The sequence below is a fragment of the Littorina saxatilis genome, linkage group LG15 (genome assembly GCF_037325665.1).
Source record: "Littorina saxatilis isolate snail1 linkage group LG15, US_GU_Lsax_2.0, whole genome shotgun sequence".
In the NCBI taxonomy this organism is placed as follows: domain Eukaryota; kingdom Metazoa; phylum Mollusca; class Gastropoda; order Littorinimorpha; family Littorinidae; genus Littorina; species Littorina saxatilis.
The window spans coordinates 42,957,231-42,976,585 of record NC_090259.1 but is presented as its reverse complement, the minus strand read 5'-3'; the positions used below and the strand labels follow the sequence as shown (position 1 = coordinate 42,976,585).

Sequence of the window (19,355 nt, the reverse complement as noted above, 5' to 3'; positions counted from 1 at the left end):
GTGAGGAAGGTCCCCTTAGAGAAGATGCCGCTCATCGACGAACCCTTTCGTCGGGTGGCAGTGGACATCATCGGGCCCATCTTGCCTGCGTCTGAGGACGGAAACAGATACATTTTGACCATGGTGGACTACGCTACTCGATACCCAGAGGCGATCCCTCTGAAATCGATTGAAGCCACGCGAGTAGCTGAGGCTCTGGTTACTATGTGGTCCCGGCTGGGAATTCCATCAGAGGTACTCACCGACAGAGGCACGCAGTTCACGGGAGGAGTGATGGCGGAGGCAGCACGACTGCTATCACTGGAGCAGCACTTCACCACTCCTTACCATGCTCAGTGCAACGGACTGGTGGAGAGGTTCAATGGCACCTTGAAGACCATGCTGAGGAAACTAGCTCAGGAGAAACCACGCACGTGGGACAGGTACATCCCAGCATTGATTTTTGCATACCGCGAGGTTCCTCAGGAGAGCTTGGGTTTTTCCCCATTTGAGTTGTTGTACGGCAGACAGGTACGCGGTCCCATGGCTATCCTGCGTCAGGCTTGGACAGACGAAGAAGCTGACGAGGAGGTGCAGACGACAGCGACCTACATAGTGGAACTCAGGAACAGGATTGAAGAGACCTGCAAACTGGCTCAAGAGAACCTGGGAAGAGCAGCACAGCGTTACGCGCGAGGATTCGACCGCAAGGCACGGCCGCGCAGCTTCAAGATTGGAGAACGGGTGTTGCTACTTCTACCTGTCAAACACAACAAGCTACAACTGCAGTGGCAAGGACCTTTTGAGGTGACAGCGAGGGTGGGCCAGAACGACTACAGGATCATGATGCACGGGAAAGCACGCCTGTACCACGCCAACCTGCTGCGCGCCTACATAGAGAGGACAGCCTACGGGGAGAAGAACAAAGACCCGAAGAACAAAGACAAGAAGACAGGGAAGGTTGCAGTCATCAGGGGTGAAACGAGGGGTTGCTCGTTCTTGAGGACGACCTTTCTGTCTGGAAACAGACCATCAACCTCTGCAATATCTTCAGGTTGCAAGGTTGGCAAACGCCAGACTTATGCGCTGGGCGTTGATACTCCAACCGTACCAATTCACGGTACGCGTCATTCCGGGCGCCAACAATGTTGGAGCTGACTTTCTCTCTCGGGCTGTAGAGGAGAACATGACTGTGAGCGAAACCGAGGTTTCGTCTTGAAGAGGGGAGGTGTGTCACGATCGGGTGACAGAGACCAAGAAAGTGTCACTCAGTGGAGTGCCTGTTCTTGGTCGATAATGATAGAAAGCGCCTGTGCGTGATATTGAGCTACAGCAGAGGTTGCTGACAGTGCTTAATGAACACGGATGTTTTGTATCGCACGACTTTCACAGTGGAGGTTTCTGCTGTCATAGAGCTGACGGTTTTTCGCTGACAGCGCGCACGGGATTTTCACGGATTGAGTTTCCCGTGTCTTTTTTCTGCTTGGGGAGGCAGAATTGTGTATAGCTGGACTGGGTTTGTGACAAGGTCAGTCACGTGTATTTGGCTAGGTTGTCTGACAGAGACACGAGTACGGGACACTTGACACCCAGCGGCAGAAGAGGAAGGATCTAATACGCAGTTTCTAGAGTATGATGGTTTTTCACCGAATATTGTATTCGGCACTCTAGGGGAGCTTCCACCGGTTATTTCCTTCACGCTGCCACATATTTTGCTGAGGACAAGTCGTCAATTTTCCTTCGTCGGCGATGGCTTTCGCATAAGGATTCGACAAGGGGTTCTGGACGTTTTTGGTCACTGTTGACGAACAGAGGCTGTTCCAGGGAGGAAGCGGACTTTGCTTCCATTGAGAGTACAATCATAGGCTTTTGAGGTAATAAATCATTATTTAACGCTGTTGATGAGTCTGTGTTGTGGAATGAAATACTCTCTGTTGTTCTTTCCAGGTTAGCGCATAATTTACTCTCTGTGACGCTAAAATACTAATCTGTATATGGTTTTTGCAGATAGGGAGAGAAGGACGGAAAATGACTGTTTTGTTGTTGTAAAAAGTCCGTTTTGTGCAGGCCCACGTGCTCGATGAGGTATTTAAAGATGACATGTTTTAAGGTGGTGGGTGAGGGGTAGCTGACATGTTTAGTGCACCGATGCTTTCTGTTTGCAGCCTTCGATCCGATTCGTTCGTTCGTTCGCCTCGCTTCGTTACGTTCCTGTAACATCTGCACGGCTGACTCTGGCGGGAACTGTTGAGGCTACGCTAACCAGGAGACCGGCTAACCAGCGGACCGGCTAACCAGCGAACCGGCTAACCCGCGGACCGGCTAACCAGCGAACCGACTAACCAGCATACCGGCTAAGCAGCAGCAGCAGAGATAAAGCTAAGTGCACCATGTCGTACGCACCCCGTTGACCACCGTTGTCTTTTCGTATCTATGATTTCATTGGAGTAGTGACAACGTGGGGTGTGTGACCCCTGCATGAACTAGAGCTTTTTGAACAGAACATTCTCATTTTGACTGTATTTACACGGGTTCAGCGTGTTACTATAATTTTCTACATATTACTGGCATTTTGTCAGTGAACACTGGTTTTTTACGTGTTGAGAACGTAAAAGGAACATATTTTGAGTGAAGGCTCGAGGGAGGTGGAGAGTTTATACATAAACAGGCGTCTGAAACTTATACTTTTGTTGACTCTATTTAATTGTATGACTGCGAGAGTGGATCGTGGTGTGGTTAGTTAATTAGTAGTAATTAACCGGTTCATAATCACCTTAAGTGATATATTGAAACGTGACAGTGTGTGTGTGTGTGTGTGCGTGCGTGTGTGTGTGTGTGTGTGTGTGTGTGTGTGTGTGTGTGTGTGTGTGTGTGTGTGTGTTACGGAGTGAGTGAGTTTGTGTTACTGTTTGTTGATTTCTTACGGGAGCCTTGAAGGCTTCGCCTCTTGTTTTTAAACACTTTTGCCTTTAAATCATACCCTAGCCTGTGTATGCTACAGTGGAACCCCTGTCTCAAGATTTTATTTTAAAACATAAGGTCATAACATTTATCATATATTCGGGATCAGCTCGTTACTCCCCCGGCTCGTTACTCCCCCGGCTCTTTCTTTCTTTCTTTATTTGGTGTTTAACGTCGTTTTCAACCACGAAGGTTATATCGCGACGGGGAAAGGGAGATCAAACACCTCAGAGCTGGAACATTTCGTTTTTGCCGCATAACATGAAGATTTCACCACTTTGATGCATCCACTGATAGGAAGTGTTAAATATATGCTATTCTATCATCAGGAGTACATATTTCATCTATACGGGCCTTATATTGTCCGTTTTGCGAATCGCCGCGTCAGAGCTGGAACAAACCTAAGCTCCGCCCATTTTGCTATTGCTCAGAGCTGGCACATCGATTAAACTAGTTAATTAATTTTGAGAGAAATCTAGAAGCAATCTGAAAAATGTTTTGACGCCAAAACATTGCTTTTACATTGGCCCAGCTCCCCATTAGGGTTTGGGTGTTCTGTGTTAGTCTGTATCGAGCATAACCCCGAACATGCGCACAAATCTCCACTTTTTGACATAAATGATCAATTATTGCGAAATATATATATATATATATATTATATATATATATATATTCATTGTAGCATCTAGTTGCCTACATTTGGTAATACCCAAAGCATTTGTGAACGTTTCAAACCAAAAAGTATAGTGGAACTCTGCTTTAGACACCTAGTCTTTTCATGCTAAAAAAAAACCAAAAAAAACCTTCCCCTACCCTACCTCTCCGGTTTTGTAAAGAAAATCTGGCCTGAAGTCTTTTCATGCGCAAAAAACCCACAAAAACAAAAACATTCTAAGCTTTCTGTCTGTGGCGGTTTGTAATTTGAATAACGACATCCAATAAAGTCTACCAATTACGTAATTCCTTTCTAAGCTCTCTGTCTCTGACGGATACATTTGAATAACGACATCCAATAAAGTCTACCAACAGCTGCGAAAACTTTTAAGAAACTTGAAACTCATCAAAAGGAAGGAATGAGTTGCACCTTGGGTCATTTCGGTCCTGAATTTCCCGACCTGAGCCAGGCAAAGCAGGAAAACAATACAACGTAATTCCTTTCTAAGCTTTCTGTTTCTGACGGTTTGCATTTGAATAACGACATCCAATAAAGTCTACCAATTACGTAAATCTTTTTTAAGCTCTCTGTCTCTGACGGATACATATGAATAACGACATCCAATAAAGTCTACCAACAGCTGCGAAAACTTTTATAAGAAACTTGAAACTCATCAAAAGGAATGAGTTGCACCTTGGGTCATTTCGGTCCTGAATTTCCCGACCTGAGCCAGGCAAAGCAGGAAAACAATACAACGTAATTCCTTTCTAAGCTTTCTGTCTCTGACGGATTGCATTTGAATAACGACATCCAATAAAGTCTACCAACAGCTGCGAAAACTTTTATAAGAAACTTGAAACTCGTCAAAAGGAATGAGTTGCACCTTGGGTCATTTCGGTCCTGAATTTCCCGACCTGAGCCAGGCAAAGCAGGAAAACAATACAACGTAATTCCTTTCTAAGCTTTCTGTCTCTGACGGATTGCATTTGAATAACGACATCCAATAAAGTCTACCAACTATCAGCTGCGGAGACATTTGTCTCGAAAAAAATACGCCGAGAGGCGTTAAAGTTCCCCTTGGTTTGTTCCTGTCAAAAAAAATAAAAAATTTGGGATTACTGGTAGCTTTTTTGTACTACCACGCATTTGTAACGCTATTTTGATAAAGTTGATAGTATTTACAGCTTTCCGGTCATATGTCCGGCTATCACTCACTTTTAGGTGGCAGATGTCCAGATATAACACGTGTTTCAGAATCTCTATTTTTGGGTGTGTAACTTTCAATAATAAGTGTTGTTTTTTTTTAATCTCAAAAAGTATTCTTAAAGTCTAACAATGTTTACACTCGCACTCCGTGTCTGTAGCTTTAGAAATAAACAAGCCCAGATATAACACATATTTATTTGCGGCAAATGTCCAGATATCCCCCCTCAGACACGAATGTGTGTGTGTGTGTGTGTGTGTGTGTGTGTGTGTGTGTGTGTGTGTGTGTGCATGTGTGAATGTGCGTGTGTGCGTGCGTATGTGTGTGTTTGTGTGCGTCAGTATTAGTGTGTGTGTGTGTGTGTGTGTGTGTGTTTGTATGTGTGTGTGTGTGTGTGTGTTTGTATGTGTGTGTGTGTGTGTGCGTGTGCGTGTGTGTATGTGTATATACGTGTGTGTGTGTGTGTGTGTGTGTGTGTGTGTGTGTGTGCATGTCTCTTTCTCTCTCTCCCTCTCTCTCCCTCCCTCCCTCCCTCCCTCCTCTCTCTCTCTCCCTCTCTCTCTCTCTCCCTCTCTTTCCCTCCCTCCCTCCCTCCCTCCCTCCTCTCTCTCTCTCTTTCTCTCTCCCTCTCTCTCTCTGTCCCTCTCTCTCCCTCCCTCCCTCCCTCCTCTCTCTCTCCCTCTCTCTCCCTCCCTCCCTCCCTCCCTCCCTCCTCTCTCTCTCTCTCATTCACACTCTCTCTGTGTCTCTCATTCTCTACTTCTCTTATTCATTCATTTATCCATGCCCCCACCCTCACCCACCCACCCCCACGCACACATACACACCGTATGACGTCATAGACCATTTAAAGGACCAGACCACGCTTATTTAAAGGTTATTAGAACCACTAACCGATGACTGAAGGTTAGAGAAATGCACCTAAAGATGCCAAAAATGTAAAGAAATTTACCGATTCGTAGCTTTATCATTGTGATTTAATTAAAAACGTTCCGCCAAATTCGTCTGCTACACGAGACTTCGAAATGGCCGCCAGTAGACGAGAACCGGCTGTGACGTCATCTTGTGTCCGGAAACCGAAAGTTACAGCTTACGCTCAAGTGGGCGTTTGCCTACATCGAGCATCAACAACACGCCGAAGGAATGCGTACGGCTGCTGATAGCTATGAAGTATAGAAAAAAGGTTCATGCATCAGTTGTCACCTTTTTCCGATGGGCTTACAACTTCTGCAGCAAGACTGATTAACTGTCTCGAATTGTGGAATGGTCAACAGGATGTGCTGTGTTTCGCGACACTTTCTTCCAATGCGAACAGAAAACCTGGCACACAAAAAACAGCTGTTGCCTAACGCAGTTCGAGTTCCGACAATTGTTGACCACTCACAGGAGGTCAGAAACCGGATACCAATGTCATCAGAACAATCTGTTTTCACTACACGCAGACGAAAGGAAGTGAGTACATGTATACTGAATGTGTTCTGTAAGGGATAGGGGTTCAGTGTCACTACCCACCTGAAAGTTCCCTCTCTCTCCTTCTTTTACACTCACCTGGATAATCGATGAGTCTCAGTTTTAATCAGTGTCCGTCCATACACACATAGACATTCACACAAACACACACACACTTGTGTGTGTGTGGAAAGCACTTTGATACTTAAAACATCTGTGTTCTTTGATTTTATTACAAAACTGCAGTCAGAATATTGAGCAGATCTCTTCCAACAATACATTTTGATCAGCAGTAGCCCAACGAATGGTTGTGTGATGCGCCCGCAGCGTGTTGGCGTACATACATGTGCTTGTCACATCTCGCTTTCAGCCTTCACCGCCGGCTAGCCAAGCTGCTTGCAGCACCGGCGAAAAAGAGAGCAGCCTTGCGTAAGTCTCTCCCTGCCAGTAAGCCTCTCCACAACAAGTCCTATGCAAGCTTTAAAGCAACCCTCCACGAGGTGTTGGGTGGTAACTGGGGGCCTTATGTCCCCAGGCAGAATTGCAAGGGCGCGGAGGAGGTTTGGCCCCGAACATGCGGCAGTGCAGGCCCACCGGTGCGTGGACACGCCCTGGCGCCCATGAACCAAACCCCCAGGTATGGGTTACCTACAAAGACTCTACGTCCCAACGGCTGACCAGGCGGACGAGGAGAGTGTACTCCCAACGGCTGTGAAGGCGGAAGAGGACCCTTAGTCTCACATCCCAACGGTAAAACAGGCGGACGAGGAGCTCCCAACGGCTGTTTTAGCGGATGAAGATGCCCCATGTTTTGCTGCTTTCACAAGCGCCGGGTTGGAAAGACTCGTCAGCCCTGATAGGCAGCTTTCCTAGGAGAAGGACACTCGGAAGTCAAACCCGGCCAGATGAGGGCCGATAACCGTGTGAGGAAACTTGTCTAGGACAAGGAAAAGTCCAAAATCACACCCACGAAGGCCTACCGAAGACGGAAGACACTGACCTTCAGGGTGAGGTAAGAACCGAGTGTCTACGCATCACCGACAAATATGGTTGTGTCTACATCATTGATCAGCAGTAAATGTAATGTCAAATTATGAACAACAGTCCTGTGAGCAGATATATCTAACAGAAACAAATAGTCTAGCAAAATAATACAACCAAGTACATGTACGGACATCATCATCCACATAAAAATGTTTATTGTAGGAAGAGCACAACTCTGTGTTATTACCACTGCTTCAGTCAAACTGCCAGTTCAACTTTTTCTCTCAGAGTAACATGGTAAAAACAACACCCAGCTGGATTGTTTGATCATGCAGCATGATTTATCCGCATAGAAAACTACTGAAACACCTAAACAGAAATAACAATGTCTACAGAAAAAAATCCACTATTTGATTGCTGTCTGTAGTACTCCTCTTGCTAACAGTGGCATTAAAATGATTAAAAATAAAACTAAGTGGAAAAAGTGTTCTAAGTACTTTTTGTGTCTACATAGGCACAAAAAAACTATGCAATGTTTCAGATTTCCTGACCCACCCTATGTTTTTCCTCCTTATCCTGGACTGTTTTGGACCCTTACAAAAATGTACTTCCAAAATGACAAATCTTATTTTTGCAGGCTTACAAGGAAATTGACTCTTCTCTTTCAACCAGAATACACCATGATTTCAAGGAAATAAAAAAACTACATGCACCTGAGAAAAAAATCAACTTTAATTCAAGAAGTTAGACCTCCTAACCCCAGCTTTTCAATTCAATTCAATACGTTGTTGATATTGATTATGGGACTTAACGTCCTCCCAGGTAACTAGGGACCTATATTGGGACATGATTTTTTATACAATGTTAAAAGTGGAGGGTGTAATGGGGGAAGGGGGACTGGAGGGTGACGGGGTAAGTTTAAAGGTGTGTTTATTATCTAATATACCAGACATTTTGTTTTGGCTGGTGTACAGAATAACATCACATAAAATCGCACTCGCAAAACATACAAAACACATAAAATGTACACATCAGTACACACATAACCCAAACCACACATACCCATACCATCACACACATATCCACATACATACTCTAGTTTGTTCATTATAAAAATAAATACATTATGATTAATATCATTACTAGTCAACTTAAATTAAGGCTCAAAATAGGTCTTAAGATGGATGTTATTTAGTGTAATGAAGAGATTATAAAAACCAAAAAAAAAGCTATGAGAAAGAAAGTATGAAAGAATTATGCCCACTCTCCAGTGAAAGTTCTGCTGATTGTGGTAACTTTTTTTCTGTCTAAAACAGGCATCAGGTTAACTGAACTTCTGAACACATCAAAACATTTTCTTTAATTTAAGCTACATAATATCATGTGGATGCACTGATTGGGTGTAAATAATAACAGCAATTGATACAGTCTATTCACTAAATGTGCAACAGAACCCTAATCATCAGACATTTTACAACAGCAAACTTCAACAGTCCTTTTACTTTCCTGAATGTCATTATTATTTACTAAAACATGCATCCAGAGCAACATACATGTAAAATCTTCTTTTATTAAAGTTCACCTGAAATTCAGGCTGCTTTCCCATGCAAAGCAGGGCCGGACTACCGGGGGGGGGGGTTATGGGGGTTGCGCAACCCCCCCCCCCCTAGCCTTAACATGTACCTCACTTATTTGAAACATTTTTTTATTATTGTTTATTTTATGCCGTTTCATGCAAGGAGCGACCATTTTCCTATCTCAGAATATGACCTACCCTTCTGCAGGTGAGTTTATTGTGTGTGTGAAACTATATGTGACTGAGTGTTACAAATTTAAATGACAACAGTTTTCTTGGTAGCCTTTAAAAACAACAACAACAAATACATACATTTAAAAATCAAACAAATATAGGCACCTCAAAAAAAGTTGTATGTACACCTTCGTGGCTGGTGATGCATTCTTGCTCCCCAGCAAGTTTTCATTCTACAATGTACCTCAGGGTAGCTTCCTCTCTCTCAAATCTGCCCCTCCCACACAATACAAAAGGTACAGTGGCCACTCTGACACCAGTCTCTGAAATAATCAAGAACAGTTAAAACTGCGATGAGCTGTTGTTCTTTTACTCGTGAATGCAATGCATGAACACTTAAACAATATCCCACTTATTCGCAAGTGCGTTGACAAGACGAGAGTGAAAAAATAGCACAGACTCGAAAGCAGACGAAAAGTTCAGCACAGAGAGCGGACGTGTTTACCTTTGATCGCTGAGACAAACAGTCACACTTTTCATCGTCACTGTTTTCACTTCTGCTGGAAGTGGCCTCCGCTCCTCATCTTTCATGCTTGATTCGAGGAGAGAAACTGGTAGTTCGAACATGTACGGTTCAATTTCGTCTGCAGTTACGCTTGTTGCCATGTTCATGATGTTGGTAAACTACCATCTTGACACAGTGTGACGTCACGGATAATTTATTCATAAGCCAGTCTCGCGAAGATCACGCGGCACAATGGTGGGTCGTTTTGGAGAAGAAATCCGTCGCTTCGGTCACAAAATTCGTCGGATTACGGCCTTAGAAGATTCCGAAGTAAACCAAACATTGTTGAAGACGGTAAGAAAGTGGTTTTCTAACTAACTGCAAACATCGGGAAGTGTTTGGTCGCGCAGGAACACGATTCGAAGCGTTTTTGACGCTAAAACAGCATGGTCTGGACCTTTAACATGTACATTTGTCACCTTTTGCTCGCGTTTCCAGCTTTCCTCTAAATTATTAGCCTTCGTGGTCTGTGTTATGTTTCATCCGTTTATGTATCTGACGTTCGTGTACATATCTCTAGGACTGCCTATTTGTGTATCTGCTAGTCTGCCTGTCTGTCTGTCTGTCTGTCTGTCTGTCTGTCTGTCTGTCTGTCTGTCTGTCTGACTGTCTGTCTGTCTGTCTGTCCGTCCGTCTCAGAGTCCGTCTGTTTGTTTTCAAGAGTTCGCTCTGTCCGCTTTCTTTTTTTGATCGACAGATTAAAGAGAAGTAAGCGTTCTTAATGCATACGACATGCGTAATGGAGTAAGTTATACGAAAGCAATATCTTGGCACCTGAGAGGATAACAAGCATTAGAATGAACAAGCGACTTTCATCCTCTCTCTGTTTTTGTTTATTTTCCTCTCTTGCGTTGGTGCTAATCTTTCTTTATTTGGTGTTTAACGTCGTTTTCAACCACGAAGGTTATATCGCGACGGGGAAAGGGGGGAGAGGGGATAGAGCCACTTGTCAATTGTTTCTTGTTCACAAAAGCACTAATCAACAATTTGCTCCAGGGGCTTGCAACGTAGTACAATATATTACTTTACTGGGAGAATGCAAGTTTCCAGTACAAAGGACTTAACATTTCTTACATACTGCTTGACTAAAATCTTTACAAAAAGTTACTATATTCTATACAAGAAACACTTAACAAGGGTAAAAGGAGAAACAGAATCCGTTAGTCGCCTCTTACGACATGCTGGGGAGCATCGGGTAAATTCTTCCCCCTAACCCGGGGTGAAAAGGTGTGTAATTAATTTCAGAGTATTAAGTTTCTGTTGAACTTTTGCTCCAAAATCAGGCGGGCGCTTTAATTAAACATTCTTAAAAGGTGAGACATTTTGGTAGACAAGAGAAAATGAAATATTCTTTCAGGGTTCAAGTAGTTTATAATTAAATTCAGAGATTTAAGTTTCTATTGAACTTTTGTACCGAGTCAGAAGGGCGCTTTAAATAGACAAAGAGAAAACTATAAGGTAAGAAACATTGTGACAGCGGGCGAAAATTGAAATATTGTCTGTGTTGTCAAGTTTTCTGTTATTTGTGTCCACACTTCAGGATGCCAAGCACGGGATAAGTGATATTCACCTGCCCTGTCCAGCTAGCACCGTGCAGCTCGTGAACTGAGAATCAAACATAAGTCAATTCACCCAGCTGTGAAGAGTCAATTCCATGTCAAGTATTAAATCGTAAAGTTTGTCAGACAATGTGCATTTTCTAGGGTTAAAACTGTGACTCACAAGTAAAGCAAGGGGTCACAAACTTGCGAACGTTGATTCCCACGTCGCTGAACCGTTTGAAAAACAAACACACACACACACACACACACACACACACACACACACACACACACACACACACCTACACACCTACACACACACTTGTTTGCTTGGTTGTTTGCTTGTTTGTATGTTTACTAAATGAAGAATCTGCACTCAGAGCTACGATTCCTAAGTGTGTGCCCACGACGTGGGGTCAGCTGCGACTGCAAAATTTAAAAGAAAAGTCTTCCAGCTTGACAGGTACCCGTTGTTCTCAAGGCGCCTTCTCTTCACCTTTGCGTTGGCAAGGACACGTGGAATCCTGGCTTGACTATTTGTAGAGTTCTAAGGCATTGTAGAAAAAGCAACTGCAAGAAAGTCAGGTTTTAGCAGTGTGAAAATCCGCTGAAAACGGTCTTATATCCCTTCCGTTAACATGGCTTCGTCCGGCCATACATGTAGGCTCGTATGACACTGACCCTGAGCTGACCCTGAGGCACTGAAAAGGTTTTCACGGAAAAATTCTATCGAAGAACCAAATGGGTTCGGTGCATTTGCCAGTCTGTCACATGTTGAAGGGCCCCATACGGGTTGAAAGAGATAAGGTACTGTCGTGTTTTTTCCCCAAACCTAGTGCACTACCGTTCTCACGAGATAAGTTACTTCTGTTTTGTTCCGTTTATTTTCTCCAATTGACACCATGTATGAGAGATGAAACAGAAAAGCCTGTTGTGAAAATGAAACAATTTGGAGGAAAAAACGAAACAAAACAAAAGTAACTGTTCTCATGACAACGGCAAACAACGATACATGTTCACCGGCCCTCAGCTAATTCAAGAAATCACACCCCCCCCCTCCTGCTAGGTACACGTGCACTCAAGTTAACCTCTGCTTTGAGACACAAGTTCACCGCCCTCAGCTAATTCAAGAAATTACCCACCCCCCTCCTGATAGGTACACGTGCACTCAAGTTAACCTCTGCTTTGACCTGTGTGCCAAGAGTCAGATGAGAGAGAGAAAGCGAGAGAGAGAGAGAGAGAGAGAGAGAGAGAGAGAGAGAGAGAGAGAGAGACAGACAGACAGGCACACACAACCACACACACACATAGACAGAGACAGACATAGAAAGACAGAAGCGGAGAGACTCAGAGGGAGACACAGACAAAGACATACATACAGACAGAGAGAGAGAGAGAGAGAGAGAGAGAGAGAGAGAGAGAGAGAGAGAGAGAGAGAGAGAGAGAGAGAGAGAGAGAGAGAGAGAGAGAGAAAAACAAAAACTGATCTCGTGAGAACGGTTGAGGCCTTGCAAGGTTTTGACGGCAACAATAATTATTGTAGTTCTCTAAGACTTTATTTCCGTTTGATTTGTGATATGTTGGGAAGACATATTTATCAATTGATCAACAAAATAAAACATAATACAAAACGACACAACATTGTTAAAATCATTATTGGCCAACGTTGAACATTTACGAAGGCCTCAATCTTCCCGCGCCGTAGACCAGATTAATAGGTGCTTGATTTTGGTATTTTGATTTACATAACATTAAACCTTTCTTGGGGTTCATGGTCACGGCAACAGCCATAATAATATTATATCATGTATAATATTACATTTCAGCATATGTGAATTACATGTCATCAAACCAAACTGTCATACATTTTTATTCCCACATTATTCTGATTGATCACAACCAAACCTACTATCACTGGACACATCCAAATGCAAGCGCCTGTTCTTGACAACTTGCCACTGATCTAAAAATATAGATCAGTGTAACTTGCTGGGTCCTTTGCCAAAGACACGTACTGTTTGGCCTGTAGGTAAAATGTACAATGTATTTTCTGATTTGTGCACAAAAGCTTTTTTTTTTTTTAACATAACAATGTTTAATGTCACTGTATGTTTGAAAGACCATGGTCACATTTGTAAAACAAATGTTAAATTAGAAAATAAATAACATTTTGGTTCATGATTTGTCCTATGCCTGTGCTGAAAATAAGAAATAAAATGTTGGTATATAAGTCACTCAGATGCAGTGTATTATGAATGGTTTGAGTTTGTTGCGGTTGACCCTGCACATTTAGACATATGATGATACCTTCGTTTTTGTTGAACAATTTTGCCTTCACCCCTCCCATAGGGTGACGTATTTCACAACTTCCTGTGTTACACAAACTCAGTGATGACCAATTCACACAACTTTCTACTGATGAACAATGTTGCCTTCACCCCTCCCAAAGGGTGACGGATGTCACAACTTCCTGTGTTCACAAACTGATGACGTATTTCACAACAAAATGGCGCTGCCCATGGTCACCCTCAAAACTAACCGTATAAATGGGGGCCTCCTGGCCCCCATAATAAATGAATGAATGAATGAATGAATGAATGGATGAATTGATGGATAGATGAATGAACGAACGAACGAACGAACGAACGAACGAACGAACGAACGAACGAACGAACGAACAAACAAAGGAAAGAACGAACGAACGAACGAACGAACGAACGACCGAATGAATTAATGAATGAATTAAAAAGTCCGTTCATCCGGCGTCCGTCTGTTTAATCATCTAGCCAATCTCCCTCCAGTCAATTAATAAGGTCGCACAAACGAACTCATGACACTACATAAACAACTGAGCTACGTAATTGGGTATGGTTAATGAATATAATCCCACACATGAACGAACTATGTTCTTAAATATAAAGCACTTAAATATGATAATATGACTGTGTTCTTTTTATGTCGATGTTCCAAAAAATGAAGAAAGAATAACTCAAAAACAAAAACAAACAAACAAAAACACACACACTCAAACAAACAAACAAGCAAACAAACAAACATGAATAGAAAAACAGATGTAAAGTTTATTGATGATGCTAGCAATTGACGGTGACGACTAGAATGATGATGAGAAGGACGATTACGAGACAACGAAAGAAAGAGGAAAGAAAAGGAAAGAACAGACACACACAAGACAAACAAACAAAGAGAAGAAAAAAATTGCTGACAGCAAAATAACGTTAAAATATTTGAATATCTTATACACACTAAAGAACATTCATCACAGCAACAAAAATTGAAAGTAAACCAAAACTTAAAAAACTCAAAATAACGAAAGGCAGAAAGAAAGAAAAAATGAAATAGAGTAAGACAGAAAGAAAGAACAAAGAAAGACAGACCCCCCCACACACACACCCACACACACTTTGTACTCACACTACTAAACGCAGAAGTCTGGCACAACGAAACGGCCAGCACAACCGCAACAAAAGATGCAGACGTCATTTTCACCTCTTTGTTTTAAGAACAAAAAATGCTTGAAAAGTTTGTTTTTTCCCACTGTAGTAGCCTTTGTTTCTGAAAAAGCCAAGGTCCTCTTCCTTCAAGATTGGGAGCAGTTTTGAAAGTCGGAGTTTTGGTGTGATAACACGTTTTCATCAACGGCAGGAAGAGATAGAGAGACTGCTGAATTCTTCGTTAGCAGTCGCGTTATCTTTTATATAACCCTCCAGCCGGGGTCCAGGACTGTGTGGGAGGGGGCGACGAGGTGGGCTGCCAGCACGTGCAGTGTCCCGGCCTGTACCGCTGTCTGTCCTCCGCTGTCTGTCTGCACGCTGATCACCTGTGTGACGGCTGGCCGCAGTGTCCGCAGCGTGATTGTTACACGACACTTGAGATTGCCACAAGTTCTCAAATGTCGTATAGTTGTGTTCTTTTATTCTACGTCGCCCGTCTTCGCAGCAGCAGAAAACAACTCGTCAAATTGAGTTCGAGGATTTATTTAGCATTCCATACATACAACTGCACATCGTAGCAGAACTCAAAGTAGAAGCTTTCTACATACAAATCGCGCTGGCCTATATAGCAAAATAATACTCAATCTCGAGAATATTCCAGACCGAACATGATACAACTACATTATACGAACCGTGCATGGACTAGAACAGCGACATTCTCTGTGACGTACATCAAAAGCGCCGACGCACTTAATCTGAGCGAACGCCACGAACCCACGGCTCAAAACGGGAACATGTCAATACGTCCCAATACCATTACGTCCCAGTACCATTACGTCCCAGTACCATTGCGTCCCAGTACCATTGCGTCCCAATACCATTGCGTCCCAGTACCATTGCGTCCCAGTACCATTACGTGCCATTGCGTCCCCGTACCATTAGGTCCCAATACTAGTGAATTTAATTTCTGAGATGTTACTGTAGCAGTGTAGCGACACGTTTTGTAATAAAAGTGCGTTTTGTAATAAATTTATTACAAATCGTGTTCGGATAACACAATTTTTATTACAAAACGCGTTCAACACAATTTGTAATAAAAATTGTGTCGGTACATAGCAGTATTTCACAAATAAAAATAAAATAAAAAGATGTGTACCGGTTAGTCGAGATGAGGTGAAGTGGAAACAAATAAAAATAATTATCGCATTTTTACTGATCACATGACAAAAACAGCTTTTGTCATTGGTCAACTAGGAACTGTATATCAATTGACATCGCGCAGGAAGTTCCTAGTGAATTTGACATCGCGCAGGAAGTAGCTTTCCAATTCTAATTTTGAAGAATAAAATCTCACCTGAAGGAAACAAATGTCTCCCTTTTTTTTAAATCACAAATTCATAAAAGAAAAGTAATTGAATCAGAAAGATTAAGCTGTGCAATGAATAAAATCAAACTTTTCCCACCCAGCTTTAACAGAGAAGTAGTAGAAAAGAATGTTACAATCTTTCCGACTGAGGTAGTTGGAACAGCCATTTATAAACAAAGCTGACTTTGAAAGTACCAGTAGTGGCAGTACTTAGAAAACTGTGAGATCTCTTGCAGTGTTTCAGCGCACATCACTCACAAAAAGGCAGGAAATAAGCAGCCGATTTAAACAGTTCGCACCTGCATGAACCATTGTCCACCTTTCTTAGTCGTAGCCATACAACATCAACCGAACAACTTTCAGCATCTTTCACACAGTCACACTCACAGCGCCGTCGGAGGACGCCGTTTTGGATGCGTCGTAGGCGAGACAGAGCTTCGACAACATTATTTACTTTATGCAGTCCGCCAATACCGACAAATACCTGGAAGCTTTCTTGGGCACAGACAATGAGCCAGAGGACTTCGCTGATACTGCCTGGCGCACTTCAGTTCCTGCCATCGTTCAGAATTGCCAAATCGAACAGTCAAAAAGAGTGCGACTGAGGAAACTAGTGTTGCGACCCATCTCGTCATCGGCGCTTTTCCGGAAATGACCTGCGTTTTGTTGGAATTCCAACAATGGCCGCCATTGTAGGAATTCCAACTTTGCGCTACGCGATTCCAGAAATGTACCGCGCGCATAGTGAGAATTCTGCTCTTTTTTAGAATGCGATGTAAAATGATACAAGTCATGATGGCCTATGATGATCCTTGTGTTTTAAAGTGATCAATGCTTAGTCTTGAAAAAGCAGATGCATTGTATAACGCACCAAACCAACCGAATTACAAAAAGCAAAAAACACTTTTGATAACTTCGGCGGGCTGTAACAACACAGTTCAACGACCCATCCCACTCGACCAAAACGCACCAATTTTACGTAATTTTTAACGTTTCAGATCTTACATTTTACAACAACAAAAACACAACAAGAGTGTTCCGATATAACTTTTCACTGGTAACTATCGATTGTAATAATTTTTTACTCAGTCTTAACTGATTATATATTAAACTCACACAGTCTCTCTGGGCTGCAGAGACAGCATTACGTCCCTTTACTGAGTAGGCTTGTCACTGCATGGTAATCTAGGCTCTTGAAACATGATGTGCAAGTCTGTGCGCTATATTGATGTGATTGATTGTTGCAAAATGTTGATTCAAATTAAAGATGATTTCAGCCTGTTGTAACAAACTAACACTCTACTCTGAGAAAAAAATCATTGTGTTCAAACATAGAAATAGGTCCCTGGTTCAAAATAGATCGAGACAGCAGCAACCAGCTAGCTGCATGCGCTGAGTGTCACTGAGAGAATTGTTACACAGTGTACCCTCCCCCCCCCTCCCCGGCCCCCCCCCCCCCCCCCCCCCCCCCAATTCAAGACTTCCCCTGTATACGACCTTGCTTTTTCATTATACCTTATTCATGATCTGTGAAAAGGGTATACTTTTTTGTGCCAGTCGAAGGGTTGCCATTTCTAGAACGAGGCAGCTCGTTTCCGGAAATGCGGCGCTTTGTTGGAAATCAAATGAGGTTTTGGGAAATCCCGATTATTCCAACTCTGCCCCGGATTCTTACTTTGCGCCCAACACTAGTAACGGGGACATTCTTCGCTATTCCTTCAAACTGGCAACTCCACTGAATCTGTTAGCCTTTGTTGGTGATCTGTTTCGACCGTACATTTTTGTTCTTTTTTCATTATAAATGCCTTATTTTGTCTGAGAATAAGAACCAGTTACTGAAAAAATAAAAGTAAGAGAAGCAAAGTTACAAAAGCAGGAAAAGACAATCCAACATTCCAACATTAAATACAAGGCAGTAGCCTCCCTTGCGTTTGTCTGACTTCTTAGGTAGGTTTATGATTCCTACTGTTCCGAAATCGAATGCGATAAAATCGTTATCGTTAGATTTGACTGTGATATCAACATTTATCAGTCTGAATGTCTCGAAAGGCTGAATCATATCAGATCTCGGCTTACGCCTCGATCTGATATGATTTCAACTTTCTCGACATTCAGACTGATAAATGTTGATATCACAGTCAAATCTAACGATAACTAATAATAAATAAATGTTTGTTCATGGGAGAAAAAAATCCTTCAGGATATAATCAGAAACTGTAAAGGATATTGCATGTCAGTTTGTTTGTTTTGAGGCGCTCCTTGCTTTCCTTACAGGTTTTCTGAGGTAACCATGTTCTTTCTTTTAAAATGAACTGAAGCACGCTAACCTAAACCGAAGTGTAAAATTGATATATGCTTTAGCGGTGCTCGACACAAAGAAAAATACCGAAACAGTACAGTACACTGCTTTGTATTCCACTGTATGTAACCGAGCATGACATGACTGAATGCTTATTTACTGAGTAGACGATGTTTAAACCCGTTTCTGAGAAAAGCTAGACTGACTGTCCAGTCATCGAACCTTCAGCACATAGACATCGAGACACACAGATAGCGAAACCCATACACGCACAAATGTAGACACAGACACCTACATACATACGTACATAACACACAGGGCCGGACCAAATGAGTAGTAAGGGGGGGGGGGGTTCCTCCTTTTTTGGGGGGGAAAATCAGCGAAGTGGCGAAGCCACAAGCGCGCGCCTGCAAAGCAGGCTCGCGAACTAGGGGGGTCCGGGGGCATGCTCCCCCGGAAAATTTTTGAAAAACGGTTAAAATCTGTGCAATCTGGTGCATTCTGGGCCTTGTTTTGAGGGTTAAGAGCAGCATTGTTTTGGTGCTAAAACTAGTAAAAAAAACAACACTCAAAGCAAGGTACATGCTTTTTCCAGGGGTGGGGTTCCGGAACCCCTGGAACCCCCCCCCTGGGTCCGGCCCTGACACACACACAAACACACACACACACACACACACACACACACACACAAACACACACACACACACACACACACACACACACACACACACACTGTCCACCGCAGCGTTCAAGCATTGCTCAAGTAACAATTGTGTTGGGACGTAATGGTACGGGGACGTAATGATATTCCTTTATGGGACGTATCGAGATGCAACTTTCTTGGGACCTATCGACACGCAATTTTGTTGGGACGCAATGGTACGGGACGCAATGGCACTGGGACCCAATGATATTGGGACCCAATGGGATTGCTTAATGGGACGCAATGAGACGGCATTTTTTTGGGACGCAATGGTATTGGGACACAATGGTACTGGGACGTATTGGCATGACTCCCTCAAAACAACGTGGTAAACAACTTGTTTTGACAAGACTAGAAAGTTCACCTGCATTCTCGTCCAAACATAAATATTGTGTTTACAAAATATAATATCGGTACTTTCCCACAAAGTACAAACAAGTCAACTAC

General features: G+C 42.9%; 1 protein-coding gene across 1 annotated transcript in view; it reads right to left on the bottom strand.

The window, feature by feature from the left end:
* The window catches only part of LOC138948132 (uncharacterized), a 42,498-nt gene extending 27,343 nt beyond the window's left edge, over positions 1-15,155 (bottom strand). The window contains exon 1 of the mRNA XM_070319645.1: positions 14,521-15,155. Within this exon, the coding sequence (XP_070175746.1) occupies positions 14,521-14,589 (69 nt within the window). The 5' untranslated portion in view covers positions 14,590-15,155. The remainder of the gene's footprint in view (positions 1-14,520) is intronic.
* Positions 15,156-19,355: the final 4,200 nt, after the last annotated feature.